The sequence below is a fragment of the Dysidea avara genome, chromosome 11 (assembly GCF_963678975.1).
Source record: "Dysidea avara chromosome 11, odDysAvar1.4, whole genome shotgun sequence".
Lineage (NCBI taxonomy): Eukaryota > Metazoa > Porifera > Demospongiae > Dictyoceratida > Dysideidae > Dysidea > Dysidea avara.
This window is the reverse complement of record NC_089282.1, coordinates 7,204,443-7,219,082: the sequence shown is the minus strand read 5'-3', so window position 1 is coordinate 7,219,082 and position 14,640 is coordinate 7,204,443. Positions and strand designations below refer to the sequence as shown.

General features: G+C 37.8%; 2 protein-coding genes across 6 annotated transcripts; one reads left to right on the top strand and one right to left on the bottom strand.

Annotated features, from left to right (window-relative positions):
• Positions 1-437: 437 nt before the first annotated feature.
• On the bottom strand, positions 438-1,720 carry LOC136237848 (probable mitochondrial 2-oxodicarboxylate carrier). 2 transcript variants are annotated; one of them, XM_066028074.1, is made up of 2 exons: positions 1,638-1,720; positions 438-1,439 (listed from the first exon to the last, which is right to left on the bottom strand). In XM_066028074.1, the coding sequence occupies exon 2, from the start codon at positions 1,396-1,398 to the stop codon at positions 556-558; it is 843 nt and encodes a 280-aa protein (XP_065884146.1). In that variant the 5' UTR covers positions 1,399-1,439; positions 1,638-1,720; the 3' UTR covers positions 438-555. The 2 variants fall into 2 exon arrangements, with proteins under 2 accessions (XP_065884146.1, XP_065884145.1); XM_066028073.1 differs by lacking the exon at positions 1,638-1,720 and adding an exon at positions 1,486-1,631.
• On the top strand, positions 1,695-12,964 carry LOC136237839 (mothers against decapentaplegic homolog 4-like). Of its 4 annotated transcripts, none has more exons than XM_066028059.1 (13): positions 1,695-2,331; positions 2,387-2,437; positions 4,514-4,633; positions 4,934-5,026; positions 6,880-6,957; positions 9,385-9,495; positions 10,502-10,588; positions 10,730-10,815; positions 11,177-11,440; positions 11,720-11,810; positions 11,875-12,014; positions 12,088-12,212; positions 12,722-12,964. In XM_066028059.1, the coding sequence occupies exons 1-13, from the start codon at positions 1,851-1,853 to the stop codon at positions 12,729-12,731; spliced, it is 1,737 nt and encodes a 578-aa protein (XP_065884131.1). In that variant the 5' UTR covers positions 1,695-1,850; the 3' UTR covers positions 12,732-12,964. The 4 variants fall into 4 exon arrangements, with proteins under 4 accessions (XP_065884131.1, XP_065884130.1, XP_065884133.1 ...); XM_066028058.1 differs by having other exon boundaries at positions 4,925-5,026; XM_066028061.1 differs by having other exon boundaries at positions 1,696-2,331; positions 4,934-5,011.
• Positions 12,965-14,640: the final 1,676 nt, after the last annotated feature.

Below are 14,640 nucleotides of genomic sequence, written 5' to 3'. Positions count from 1 at the left end.
AGGAGGTGGAAAAGACGAGTAAGGGTGACCTACAAAGATGGAAGCAATCAATACGAACCTATTGATATAAAAGTACTAGATTGTTCAGATGTCGTAACACCATCAGAGAACACAATCCTATCACATATATCTGCTGGAGATCAAGTCGAATCTCAGGACTCAATTACTACATTACAAATCATAGTAGAGAATGAATCAGATAGCTGTAACGAAAGTGCTGTTGAGTCATTACAACCACCATCTGATCATAACTACTGCAAGCACCTTGAGGATCAATACAACGAAACGATATTTGAATTTTCTGACATACCAGAGCAATCATTATCAAGCCAATAAATGACAGAATCTCCTGCAAGCTAACAAGTGATTAAGAGTAATTAAATCTTCTGAAGTAGTAATTGAGTTGTTCATGCCACACAGTATTGCTAAAAATGGGATGTATTCTCACAATTCAATGTGTATTTTTTTAAATCAATCAATAAATACCTACATAGATATGTTGACATTAATACATTGTATAAAACTAAATGTCATGTTTTAAAGGGAAATGGGTCATTATCGTAACCCCAATTCAGATATTTTCCTGTGGGCAAAAGACATAACAATCATACTAATGCCATTTGCTAAGAAACTTCGGATAGTTCCAGGACCAATGCCACGATACAAGGCAAAAAATCCACGTTCTCTTATTACCTGACGCATCCTGGTTAAGACAGAGACATCTGATCTTCCGTACTGGCCCTGCACTTGTGATTTCATGTTCTCCAAAGGCCATATCACCCACCAACCAATTGTAGCTGCTAATCCTGATGTAAGAAATGGTCCCAACACTGGCCGCTTAAAAGTATCTGGAAAAAGTCTTCTACCACTGTCCACAAGGATGAAATAAGTACACATTAGTCCAATTGTTCTTGCCAAGGTTACTGAGTACCCACTGTAGAGTTGTCTCAGTTTCCAGCTCTGTTCAGTTTGCCGTCTCACTTTAGCTAATTCCAATGGAGTCTCAATAGTAGCTCTGACTGTTGATGCACACAAACCACCTAGAATTACTCGTAACTGTAACCCTCCACTATACGGAACCTCCCACTTGCCTAGTGGCGAGTCAAAAGCTGTATATACTGATTCAAACACCGCAAACTGTACCGATCGGTATACACCAGATCCGCACAAAGGAGGTATTGCTCCCCGATACAGTCCCTTTATTCCTTGACTCCTTAAAGTTGTAACAAAAGAGTTTATCATATTGTGCCTCTCATATCCTTTCTGTGCTTGCATCTTTGTCTTGATAGTATCAAAAGGGTGTCCTACACACACACTAGTGGTGCCATACAGCACGCCCACACTAAGTCCTATCAACCCTTCCCTGTACCAAGACTTTCTCTCTTCATTGTGAGTCATAGTTGCAGCGGATAGGGGATCACCTCAGCCGTAAAAGGCACCTGCAACGACATATAAACTCTTTATGCACTCTTAAAGTGCCCATACCGATGAATGTTAATATTTCTCTAATTAAAGAACTCTACTGCAATTCCAGTATTATCAACAAATTATCGGCATTTGATAAATACACTTAACGTAACAGTCGTATAACAATTAACTAGTTGAAAGTTTACAGTAATTATACCATAGATACCCACCCAAAAAGCAAAAGGCTACGAAGAGTGACGAGAGGGCGTGTCCGGAAGTCGGTGACATTAATTAACATTCCTCCGACTAGACAATTGGTCGTGTCTTTGTAAGCGTCTGGGTGGACGTCTAGCGTTAAGCCGTAAACCATTAACCCTAACAACACTTTAGTATCTACCTCTACTACTACGTGTGGCTGCCGCGCCGGATAGCAACCAGCCACGATGATGATGGATATGACGAGCGTTCCCATCCAAATCCAGCAACCCTTTCCGATGCAGATGGCGCCTGGTATCGGAGCCATGGCTGCCCCGCCGTCCACGTTTGACGCGTGTGCTAGCATTGTACACAGTCTAATGTGTCACAGGCAAGGTGGAGAATCGGAGACATTCGCGAAAAGAGCCATCGAGTCGTTGGTAAAGAAACTAAAAGATAAAAGAGATGAATTAGAGTCGTTAGTGACTGCTATTACTACCAATGGTGCTCACTTAACTAAATGCGTCACAATTCAGAGGACACTGGATGGACGGCTGCAGGTAGCTGGACGGAAAGGTTTTCCTCATGTAATCTATGCTAGACTGTGGAGATGGCCTGATCTGCACAAAAATGAACTGAAACATGCCAAGTTCTGTCAGTATGCCTTCGATCTGAAGTGTGATCAGGTGTGTGTCAACCCATACCACTACGAACGCATCGTCTCACATGGTGAATTACCGTATATTCTGAGTTACTCATGAATTTTATGCTATTTCTTCCCCAGGACCAGTTATTGATCTATCCAATTCAGGATCACTTACTCTACATCATACAGGTACATGTTGTAATGTGGTTTGTAGCTCTATGCCTTTGAGAATCCTGAGATGTACAAATTTTGGGTGACAAACTGTTAAAATTTAACTTGGGGAAGATCAAATGTTTCTTTAAAATGGAAGTGATAATTATACTGTTCTGCTTGGTGTGCCAAAGTGTCATCAGTTTGGCTGTAAATTACTGACTAGCTTTGGTAACAAAAGCCAGATAGGTGGGGGTTAATTATCTTGTCAATTGGTAGCTGAATCTGTAGACAGTCTGTACATTTTATACCTTACTGTGGAGTGTGCGTGTGTGTGTGTGGTACTGGGAGAAGCTTTATTGTACAAACAGTGTCTTGTCCATTTTGGGAACTTGGGTGTTTAAATGATTTTGTTTGATATGACACCTTTGAAGTGGCTGTTATATCACAAATCCTAACCCACTTGTTATGTAAGATGCAACAGTTGGGGGTGTAGAGTTATGACTTGACCTTTGGCATGTATACCATCACACCCATATTTAGGTAAACAGGTACACGTATATCAAGTATTCAAATGTACTGGAGAAATTGTTTACAATTATAGAGCGTGTATGTGATATCATGACTGGAAGTTTTTTTTGAGATCGTTAATATTAGCTAATATGCATGCATGTGAACACACGTAGTTTGTATTTATTTAACTGAGTAAAATCATTCACAACTAAGTAACTTTTTAATGTAGGTGAATAGAATAAGTTTTTTCCCCAAAACGTTTGGGTGGATTATGCTAGAGAAACATTCAGCATTGATTTTTAAAAAGTATTGTCATAAAGTTAACATGTTACAATCCTTTCCTGTCATTTTCCTTGTCTATGAAAGAAAATTGAAACTTGTAGAGATACTATTTCATGAGCACAAGATTGCTGTGAGAACCAATGTACCATCCTTATCAAAGTAGATGGTTTCTGATTCAATTAGCCTAACAGAGTTACTACACATAGCCTGAATGATATTCTTCTTTTAATATCCGATTCTCTCACAATTTGCCAGCTCGCTCACTGTTGGGACTGGGCTTGTACAGACAGTTTTCAACAAGGCTCAGTTTGTTTAGCAAACTTTTTTTTAATAACAGCGACAAATGCTTGTGTGTAGCAGACCCATTTCCTGTTGTGGAGAAGCCATTGGTGTTCTCTGGCTTGCCAGGTGTTTGCGTCTGGTGTTAAACCACAGTTAAAGACTGTGGGAAGCCAGTTAAGCTATAATACATTGAATTCCAGCTGGTAGTGAGGTAAGAGATCTTATTGTCTAGCCACACTGTAAAGTTTTAGGGGGCTTCTGTTTATCTGAGTTTAGGCTAGAGTTTTTACCAACAGCTTTCAGTAGTCATTGGTGACCAGATTTTACTATTACGCTTGGTAGGAAATTTTAACACAAGGCTATAGTTTGTTTACCTTTCCTCATGGTTTTCTTGTACCCATGAAGCTGGGCTTCAAGAGACAAACTTTAATTATGATGAGCCTTATTTGCACAATTGATTAAGAATTTAGAACAAAGAATGGCTGTGACTCGTATTTCCTGTGGATGGCTTTACAAGTGGTTCCTGTATGTGCTGGTGTTAACAGGTTCTATTCAGCTTATGTAAACTGCTAAACATATTTTGGTGATCTAAGTATATGTGTGTTAGTACACTACCAATTAAGCCATTAAATGGCAATATTTCCAAATATATTCATGGCCCTGTTCAATTGGTACACATTTTTTAAAAATTGTACAATTCAGACAATTCCAGGTGGTCAAATTATAGGATGGTGTACATGTGGTATTGCCCATTGCTGTTTCAATGGTTTGGGAAAGAACGTACATTTGAACTAGTGTATTGTACTACTATGGGTACTGTCAATATCGGTACATTACCTTTGCTACAATAGATTTCCACACTCTCATACTGTATGCTTCTAAATCTTACATACAGTAGCTGCCTGATTAAGAAAGAATTTTAGTGTACAGTTTGAAAAAATGCACAAGCATCCCAGTAGTTGTGTATTATTATAATTGCATTTATTGGGTGCATGAATTAGAGTACATGCCATGTATTATTCTTGTTGTATCCCATAGCTGCTCCTCCGATGGTGTTATCAGAGGGTTCTCAGGAAGACTCGTCGGCAATCGTGGAGACTTGCATGTCACCGATGCAACAGGACCAGAAACAGCCGATCCTTGGAGTGACCCCAGCAGGTAACATGCTGTTTGTTATCATCTTAGCTGTATGTAAACACCAAGGTGTTAAACTTCTTATTGTGAATTCCTGACTGCCAATATTGCTATTTGTTTATAACACTTAAGTCATAATGCCATTGCAAGAGACTGTTGTTTGTCAGTAAAACTTTCAGTTGGTAATTAAGAAGTGCAAAGTGTCAAATTTTGATAGTCATCTCAAAGTGTTAATGTTTTAGAAAGATCCTATATTGTTTATTGACATTTAATCCATGGGACAATGTTTATGTGAACAATTATGTTGTGTGTTAGCACCTGTAGAGTCTCAGCCAGGAACAATAATGTACTCAAGCACCTTACAACAACAACAACAGCAGCAACAACAGCAGCAGCAGCAAGGTGCTTTTTCATTTGGTGAATTGTTTGTATGTATGTATACACCTGTTTTGCATGTGTGTGGCGTGTGTGTGTGTGGGTTCTGGTTGTCATCACTCAGTGAAAATGGTAGTGCTAAAATTTGAAATATGAAATTGTTCAATGAGTAAAAATACGGACGTTCAAAAGCAGAAATAAAAATTTTAAGGATTTTCTGATTGGCTGGCCCTTCGATGAGTATACCTGTGTATATTGTATGAATGGTGGTGATACTTCATTCCTGACCTATTGAACAAGCTACACGGAGAGTTCTGTGTGAGCCTTTCTGTTAAAAAATGATTGGAGTTGACCTGTTAGACATTACAAAGTATTCATTCATATGTGACTGGCTATGCATGCGGAACCCATGATGTTTAGCACCTCCACTGAAACTCCCAGCTATGTTGTTATTGTGACTGCTTTGCCGGATGAAAATTTCTGTTGCCGAAGATATGATATTGTAGACATATTTTACCGCCAATATACGTATAAGAATGAATGTAATGTTGTAATTCAAGCACAACTGTACGCTTCAGATACTAAAACTTTTTTACTGAAAAAACGTTACTTTATATTGTTTAATTTAACTGTGGTTTTAAATGGTGTTTAACTACAAGGCAATCACTTCAGAAATGTGTTTATCAAAAAAAAGCTGTTTATATTCTGGGGGTCTTCTTGTTTATGTCCTACTAGGCTTCTGTATTTGAAAAGTAATGAGACTTTTTTAAAAGAATAAAATCTGAGGCAATAATTATCCAGCCCCCATTAAAACTTGTGAGTCTTCCGTCCTGTTTGCTTACCAGTGAGCACCATTTTTAAAATTGTATTCATCCCATTTTGATCATCACATGACATCTTTGTAGTGTAGATATAGCCTGTATTAATTGATGTTAACAGCTGTCTGTTGCCTTGCCTGTGGTAAAGACATTTGTTATCCTTTTGTTTACACAAAATTGTTGTGTCTTTGAAGAACTCTTGTTTATGAATTAGTCAAGTTTTGATCTGAAATAGAAGCCAGTTACTTCAAACCTCCTATAGTTATTGGATGCTTACTATCATTGTTTTTACCAGTGTGTGTGCAGTTGGTTAAACAGTTCAGATGACAAAGAAAACTCATTACTGCTTTATATAATGCAAAGTGGCAAGGTTAATGGTGTGGATGAAAGCGTTAAAGCCATATGTCTCCATCACTACTGTATCTTTAATACCAATTTGATCAACTGTTTGCTAGTATAAATGTACGTTTCGTGCACTATTACACGCGCATTGTCATATTACTGGGTGCTCTATGTGTACAATAAAATCAGGTATGCCATGTTAACCAATTGATCAAACTTTATTAGGGAAAAGTCCTAGTTTAGGGTGAATATCTTGTAGATCACCAACCCTCTATTCTTGGTAACTTGGTGCCATGCTAAAATGTCCTTATTAGGCTGAATTTCAGGATCTAGTGTAGATGTATATGCCGTACTAATACATGGCCAAGTGTACAATTATCGCAATGTCAGCAATTCAGAGTATTGTTTGGAAATCTTGTATTTGTATACTTTTTCTGATATCATATCTTTGTCTAAAATAGTATGGTGCTCTAGAATATTTAGACCATTATTCACACTTGTTGACTTGAGAGTGCTAAAAATATTCAGTCTTGTAGCTAAATAAAGATAAATAAAAGCGATTTTCTGCCATATAATATACCACAAGTTCTGCATCCTGTCATGCAGTGGGGGGAGAGATTGCATTGTTAACAGTGAGTGTTTGTGTTATGTAGCTACATGCACATGGCTAATGCATTTCAATGGTATTCTACCATTAGTAGTTAAATTATTTGTGCTGATTTTTTTTGTGTGTAGTATTTTGTCAACAACAGCAGCAGCAGCAGCAATCACAACAGCAGCAGCAACAACCACAACAGCACATGATGCACACAGGTGGGTTAAAAGTGCACAGACTTAGCCTTTTTATACTACAATACCTTGTTGATGCCACAAGTGTCAAAGTTGAAAGGTTGAACTCTATATTTCTTCTCTAATGAGGTTCGCTTATCCCAATTGGAATTTAATAAGAGTTAGTACTAGTCATAACTGTGTGGGACTATTTCAACCATCAGTTACTCTCTGAAATGTACAGTATTCTGTGTATGAGGGAAAACTACACAGTGACAGCTGCAATGTTTTTATTTTCATTCGTATAAATTAGCCTCAGGACAAACTGTTATAGCTAACTGTTTGTATAATTTAGTACATTGTGTTGCAAGCTATATATGTTAGCCGCAGACAACTCACTCCGTACACAAAGCACTAATTCAAACATTTAATTTGTTGAGGTCTTACCGAGTGCAATAGAAGTAACTAATGGCCATTATGATATAGCAGGTCACCTGACTGGCAACTCGTGAGCAACATTTATGGAGTATTATTTTGTACAATTTACTCAATGAAAGCCCACTTCATTTTTACATTAGTTACAGAATTGTGAAGATATTTCTTTGTACTTTTCACGGATCATTTGGGTGGTCTGATAGTCGGTTAGTTTACTGTCGGTGTCTTTCTGGCTTCTTTAGTTGAATGCAGTAGACGACATAATTGTTCCAGTATATTAAATATTAATTATCCTTTGTGTCTAAGTGCTATTGAATATCCCAATAAGGCAAATTAAGGATCTGCTTAGGGAAATAGCATTGTCGTTAAGACGCCCTTAAAATGTCATTCCGTGTTGTCATGTGGAATTCTTTCCTTTGCTGGAAAGTCACAAGGAAGCTCCTTATTTGGTTTGTCTGTTATATACTGCTGGAATGTGTACTATAGTCAAGAGGATTTTGTCTACATGATAATTTTATGCTTGACAGAGATTCATAGCTATATACTTGCTATTTCAGGAATTTGAACAAGCTCTGTTTAGTATCTTTTTGAAACAGAGCGTACATAGAGCAGAATCGCCAGATGTCTGCCTACATCCTCTTATCAATAACATTAGCTTATTAATAAACCTTAAAGGCTGCAGTTTTACAATCGAAAAAGTCCTTGAGTTGTTGTATCGATGTCCCACTGATCTGAATTGTTATTATGGCAGCAAGTTCTGTCATGTGGTGAATGGTTTAGGTGTTCCAGGTTGCTATTAGAAACGCTATTAAATCATGCATACTTCGTTATAATAATTCTGACTCATCTAGATGAAATTTTATTTTAACATGACTTCATGTCGTGTTGAATTAAGCACAGCGGCATAATGTTTTGTTAATAACTTCCATTGAATGTAACTATGTAGGCTCTTTTGCAGGCATTGTGTGTTGTAGTTTAACGTTGCTATCAGAAACATGAGGTGGGAAGCTCTAAGCAACATATGTAGCTGAAATAACGTTTCGCAATACTTTATAGTTAATTGTGTAAACGCCAATTATGGACAAACCGACTGAAAGTAATATCAAACTTCATAATTTTTCTAGTGTGATTGGTTGCCCTTATCAAAGGTGTAATACTATCATCTTAACCTGGATGCCTCTACTGGTTTAATATCTTACAACAGTATACAAGTCCTATTCGCCCTCAAGTCGTTTGAGCGTAAATCGGATGGCTGCAGGTTTGAGGCTACCTAGGTCCAGTCATGGATTTTTTCTCCTTTCTCCAACTTTTCAAACACACCTTAAGTAGCTAAAGTCTAGTAGCTAAAGTCTTTGAGCAGGCTGTAGGACCAGGTGTTCTACAGACCTTCAGCACTTGTACTGCAAAGCATTAATAAATAGAAGTCAGCAAAGTAAAAGGACTTATCAATAATTTTCAATGAATATTCTCTGTGTGGGACTCCTGTTTTGTTATCTCAATGGTTGCTGGGGAAATATCCTATATTTCCTGTCTGGGATGTAGTGTGTGGTTAGTGAGGTTATCACTATGACTGGGTGATGTGATAGTTTTGTGTGTTGCCACATGTATTTATGTAAACTGTTGACTTAATTACATTAATTATGCAATTACTACAAATTGATGTAATTATGTATTTATGTCTACAAGACCACACACTCATCTCCAGGTGAGTAATAAATGGAATCAGTTATAATAGCTGACAGCTTATTCAAAAAGTGATTTCATATGTGCAGTGTTGGGCAACAAAGAAGTTGTATTCATTCAATACAAGTTCATAGACCACATTAATACATTTTACGATATAATATTTTAGTTCTGTTTTCAACAACTTGCAAATCTAAGTATCCACTTGCACACACACATACACTCACCCACCTATAATTTACCTGATACATCGTGTCAGCTTCCTTAAACACTATGAAATTGATTATCTGTTATTTTCCCCCAATACATATTTGGCACTGTTTTCATTTGACATTTCTTATTATTTTTCTACAGATCCACAGAGTATGTGGCCACCAGTTACAGGTACACTGGCTCCTTTTGATCCCTTTAGTCATCAGATGAGTCAGCCAATGCAGCAACAGCAACACCCCCCACCTTATCACTGTAAGTGTGTACGTGTGTGTGTTTGTCTGTCTGTATGTCTACATAAGAGCCAAGTGGTGAGTGAGAGCAATGGCCTGGTAATTGCAAAGTTCCAGGTTCACTGCTTGGTGATGCTAAGTTGCTGTTACATATTAAATTAGATTCACATTGGTCCAGATTGTGTGAACTGTCCATGTCTCATAATAATGGGCAAGGTTCAAGCGGGACTTTGCGTACCCACACCTTCATTCCTAAAGCACAACTCAGCTTCCTGTAGGGTACACCAGGAGGATTTACTTGCACTAACTCATAGGTACCCACAGGTAGCCCTGTCAACTTTATGGGCATAGCCGTTTATATCAGCCAAAGCCTCTCTTTTTTTTGTCTCTGTGTGTGCGTGTACACCTGTTATGTCTCTGTGTAGTGCATCTGTGCATACACATGAGTATATAAACTGTTTGTGTATGGAGTTTGCATGTTTGTATAGATATTGTATCTATGTGGGCAGTTGTGGGGATGGATATGATCGCATTTACATCGATAACTTATTTAATGACCTTAATAGCTGATACACTTTGTACTTTCCTTTGTAATGCCAATACAACAAAGCTTTTAGGGATAGTAAATATTTAACACAACCACTATTCTCTGCCAGACACCACCTAGACACATATCTGAACTCAAAATGATGATTAATGCAGTCTAATTGTGCTACACTGAGTAATATGGCTTGAGGCTACATTGTTTCAGTCATAACATAACAGTACAGTTACAAGGCTTTACCCATTGGCAAGAGGAAGTGCTGACAAAATTGTCTATCTGCGTCATTAACCTGATTCTACTTATCACTTCACAACTTAGAAGACACACATGACACTTTTACTATAGGTTTCCTATAGTGTGTGAAAACATACTGTGCAAGGCAATTGGTGATCTACATACAGTGATCTATTGTAGCATGGCTTTATATTTTTATACTTATGTTTTCTACTTTTTTATTTTATCTTTTATTGTAATGCATATACAGACCCTGGACCGAGTCAGATGCCCAGTAATTTGGGTGCTCCACTTCAGGCACAGCAAAAGCCGTTGGTACCTCTGCCAAACTTGCCGAGTAAGTCAGATTCATGTTATCATATACATTACCATGTTATTAATCTTGACATACCAGTAATTGTTGGCCAGACTGTTCAATAGTGTTGTGGTTTTCAATATGGCAGCTGGCTATATGTATTACTACTTACTGTCCGTTTAGCCCCAGACTTCTGGTGCACAATTACGTACTTTGAAATGGACGCACAGGTTGGAGAAATCTTTAAAGTTCCTTCGTCACTTCCATCAGTGAGTATTACCGTGTAATTCTGTGTGTGATTCTTTGATTCTTGCTAGCCAGGTGCACTACAGTGTAGTGTTGCTTGTCTTAGTAGCAAGAATGTCAGTAAACATACCATGCAATTCTATGTATACAATAACTTGTAAATCTGATCTTCTGTACGTGAAAATGCAATGGTTGTGGTTGTACAAAATCTTGTTTCATTGAAGGACTGTTAGCAAATTCTTTGAATTCAGAATTTGACATAAAAATTTCCATGCTAGATCCTGTTAGTCTGTTTTAAACACTGTTATTTCTGGAAATTTCTATAATGTGTGCCAGTCTTTGTACTTTGTATTTGCACGACTTATTTGTATTTACACAATTTAGGTAACAGTGGATGGATTTGTGGATCCTTCCGGAGGCGACCGATTCTGTTTAGGTCGATTATCTAATGTACATCGAACAGATGCCAGTGAAAGAGCACGACTGCACATTGGCAAAGGTGTTATCCTCGATTGCAAGACCGGGGATGTCTGGATTCGCTGCATGAGTGACCATTCAGTGTTTGTACAAAGCTATTACCTTGACCACCAAGCTGGCCGAGCACCCGGTGATGCTGTACATAAAATATATCCCAAGGCATACATAAAGGTAATGTATAGACCTCAGGGTTAATACACACATGCCCTGTATATATTCCCAGAATTTTGACCCAGCCTTTAAACAAGTAGGATTTTTAGTTGAAACATGGTGTTTATTTTGGATAGATCCAAGCAGTTAGTTGTCATAATGGTATCCATAGGGAACCAATATTGTTTTAATATTATGCATTTATTTCCAAAGTGTATGTTCTATTAGAGTATTTCAATAATTTGCTCTTAGTAGGTGTCTATACAGTCTTTACATACAAGGTTTTTATCTTTTGTGTAGGTATTCGACCTTCGTCAGTGTCATGATGAGATGCAGAGACAAGCTCAAATGGCAATAGCTGAAGTTGCCACTCAACAGGCAGCTGTACAAGGTCTGTCAGTGATCATTTATTGAGAGTTGTTCTCATTTGTATTTATTTCCTTATTCACTGATAGGCAAGCTACAGAATCCTAACATTCGTATACAACCCAACATCAACAAGGGATTAGGAGTGGATGACTTGAGAAGATTGTGTATCTTACGAATGAGCTTTGTGAAGGGTTGGGGACCAGACTATCGTCGGCAAAGTATTAAGGTGAGTGGAACATTCCAAGTTGATCCTTGCATTTCTGTTCTTCAGAATTCATACCTTTATTGTTTCATTACAGGAGACACCATGTTGGATTGAAATACAACTCCACAGAGCTCTCCAGTTGTTAGATAATGTTCTCCACTCCATGCCATCCGAGACACAGTTACAAGATGGGATTACAGCACAGTCACCAGGCTCAGTGTAAGTTTATACATCATGTCCTATTGGTCTGAATTGGCCAGACCACTATCTCACTCCTCATTATCAGTATAATACTGTCGGTCATCAAGTTTAAGGTTTGCTGAAGTTCTGAAGACAGAGTTGCATGTATTTCCACTGCATTTTCAGTGCATAATACTGTGAAGTGTTAAACAAAACTACATTGATATTTTGTCAGTAAGAACATAACTGTTTTGTCCAGATACAACTCAAACTTCACCTTATCTTATCTTGATAACCAATGATTAATGGTCTGGCTCAGAAGAGGTTGGTCACCCATCGTAGCCCTATGACATATTAACCGTAATTTATGGATAACGATTTGTCATTAGAAAACTTTTTATCAATACTGAGTGTTGGGATTGAATGCTTCAAACTTTAACGCCAGATGTTTGATGCATGACTGACCTCCTCTGGTTCTGGCTATGCAAGACTAATGTTCTATGGGAGATCTAGACCTAACCATGACATAATTTTTTATCACTTTACAGATTCTCATGATAATTCATTCAAGTTGATAACAGCAATCTCTTTCATATCAATCTCCACTTCCTACCAGACTGCAGTCTTCTTCTTCACTCTTATACCATTATCTATATATTATTATTTTGTATATTTAACAGTAGTTAACCTTGTAATATTCACTTGTTGTTATGTAACTTGTTTGTATACAACTACAGTAACATAGTAACATATTCTGCCAGGTATATATCATTAAGATTGTGTACATTTGAGACATGTGTATGTATAGTATGATCTAATCCAACGCAGCCAAACTATGAAAATCATGTGGCCTTCAGAAAGTGATTGTTATGTGCGAAGGTGGCAGCTGTGATATCAATGTTACAAATAGTCTGAAGCCCCACTTTCAGTTTCACTAGAATTTTAATGCTTCACTGATCTGATGTGTATAATATGTTTAGCTAACTGACACATGGCTAGCGTTGTGTTACTAAAGTGCATTGTAAACTGCAGTAATATGTGCAGTGAGTAAATACGTAAGTCTTGGGGTGTTAGTGATGCATCTATTCCAACACATGAAGACACAGCAGAGTCATGAAATATATGTGTGACAATGAAGGTTGTAGAATACTGTCAAGAGACTGAATAGTTTTGTGTGGGCTTGGAGAAGTAATATCACAGCAGAAAACACTGAACAGCACATACAAAATGAAACAGTACCAGAGCATAAAATGTAGCTATCAATAAAAAGCAGTGACTTGTAGCATATGCAGTGGAGTCAAACAATAAAAAGACATGAATATCATTCATGTAGAGATGGTATGTCATACTGCAGTATGTGACAAAACACGATTAAACACCAATGCGGTTCACATTCCAAGCAGGATGAGCAACACAGACCTCTACGAGGATATTGATGATCTATTTTTGGATGATCCCTTCAGGGAGAACATCAAACAATCTCCAAACTTAATCCCAGATACCAACCCCCCAACACTAGAATCTGTGTCCCCTGGAGAGGTGAGCAGAAGCACCTCAAGGCACTGCTAAAACTAAGGATACCACCAGCCCCCAGGTTCGAGGTCACCAACCCCCAATCAAAACACACTGTCCCCAGTATAACCTGTACAAACACAGTGTTAAGTATATTAACACCTACAGTAGTGACCAGATCTGCAAAAGGGGTCTTATAGCCTTTCCAATTGCATGTACGTGGCAATTCATAACTTGACTTGTGAGTATGGTACCAGCCTGAAATTTGGTCACCTTATAGCACTGTAATTTTAAGACAATGGAGCTAGCCCAGTGGCAAGCCTGTGTGCTAATTTGAAGTCATCACCATACACAATAGTAAGATTTATTAAACAGCTGGCTGTAGCTACTTGTGTACTAGTGAAGTTTGAGCTGAGTTACTTGGATCTCAAAGTACCTAAATGAAATTTCTTGCTAATTATACTAACATGTCATAGACGTAGTAACCCGGGGAAGGGGGTGGGGCTGGACCCCCTTTGTGATTTTCTAATTGTAAATTGAAATACTCTAATAGATTACTCTAATAAAGCAGTCACAGTATTCAGAGAAGCAGTGTTGCAAACTATGAAGTTGTAAATAAGGTTTTATCAGTGATACAATGGATATTTGATGGAGGGCAGCCATCGTTGACCTTTCATTTTTTTAAACTCTTCAACGCTGTGCCCTACCAAAGCCCCCTATCTAAAAATATCTTGCTACGCCTATGACTATTATCATGTTATATATAACTATTTGTTATACAGAGAAACCAGGGACACCATGAACATTAATATATTGTTACTTGTATAATAGCAGCAGTATACATTTCCACAATAATAAGGCTAGCATATAGCAAAATATGAAGAAAAGATTGTCATGTGAGTTGAAACTCCCATGCACTTTGGATTATTCTCAGATTGAGATACCGTATAACAAT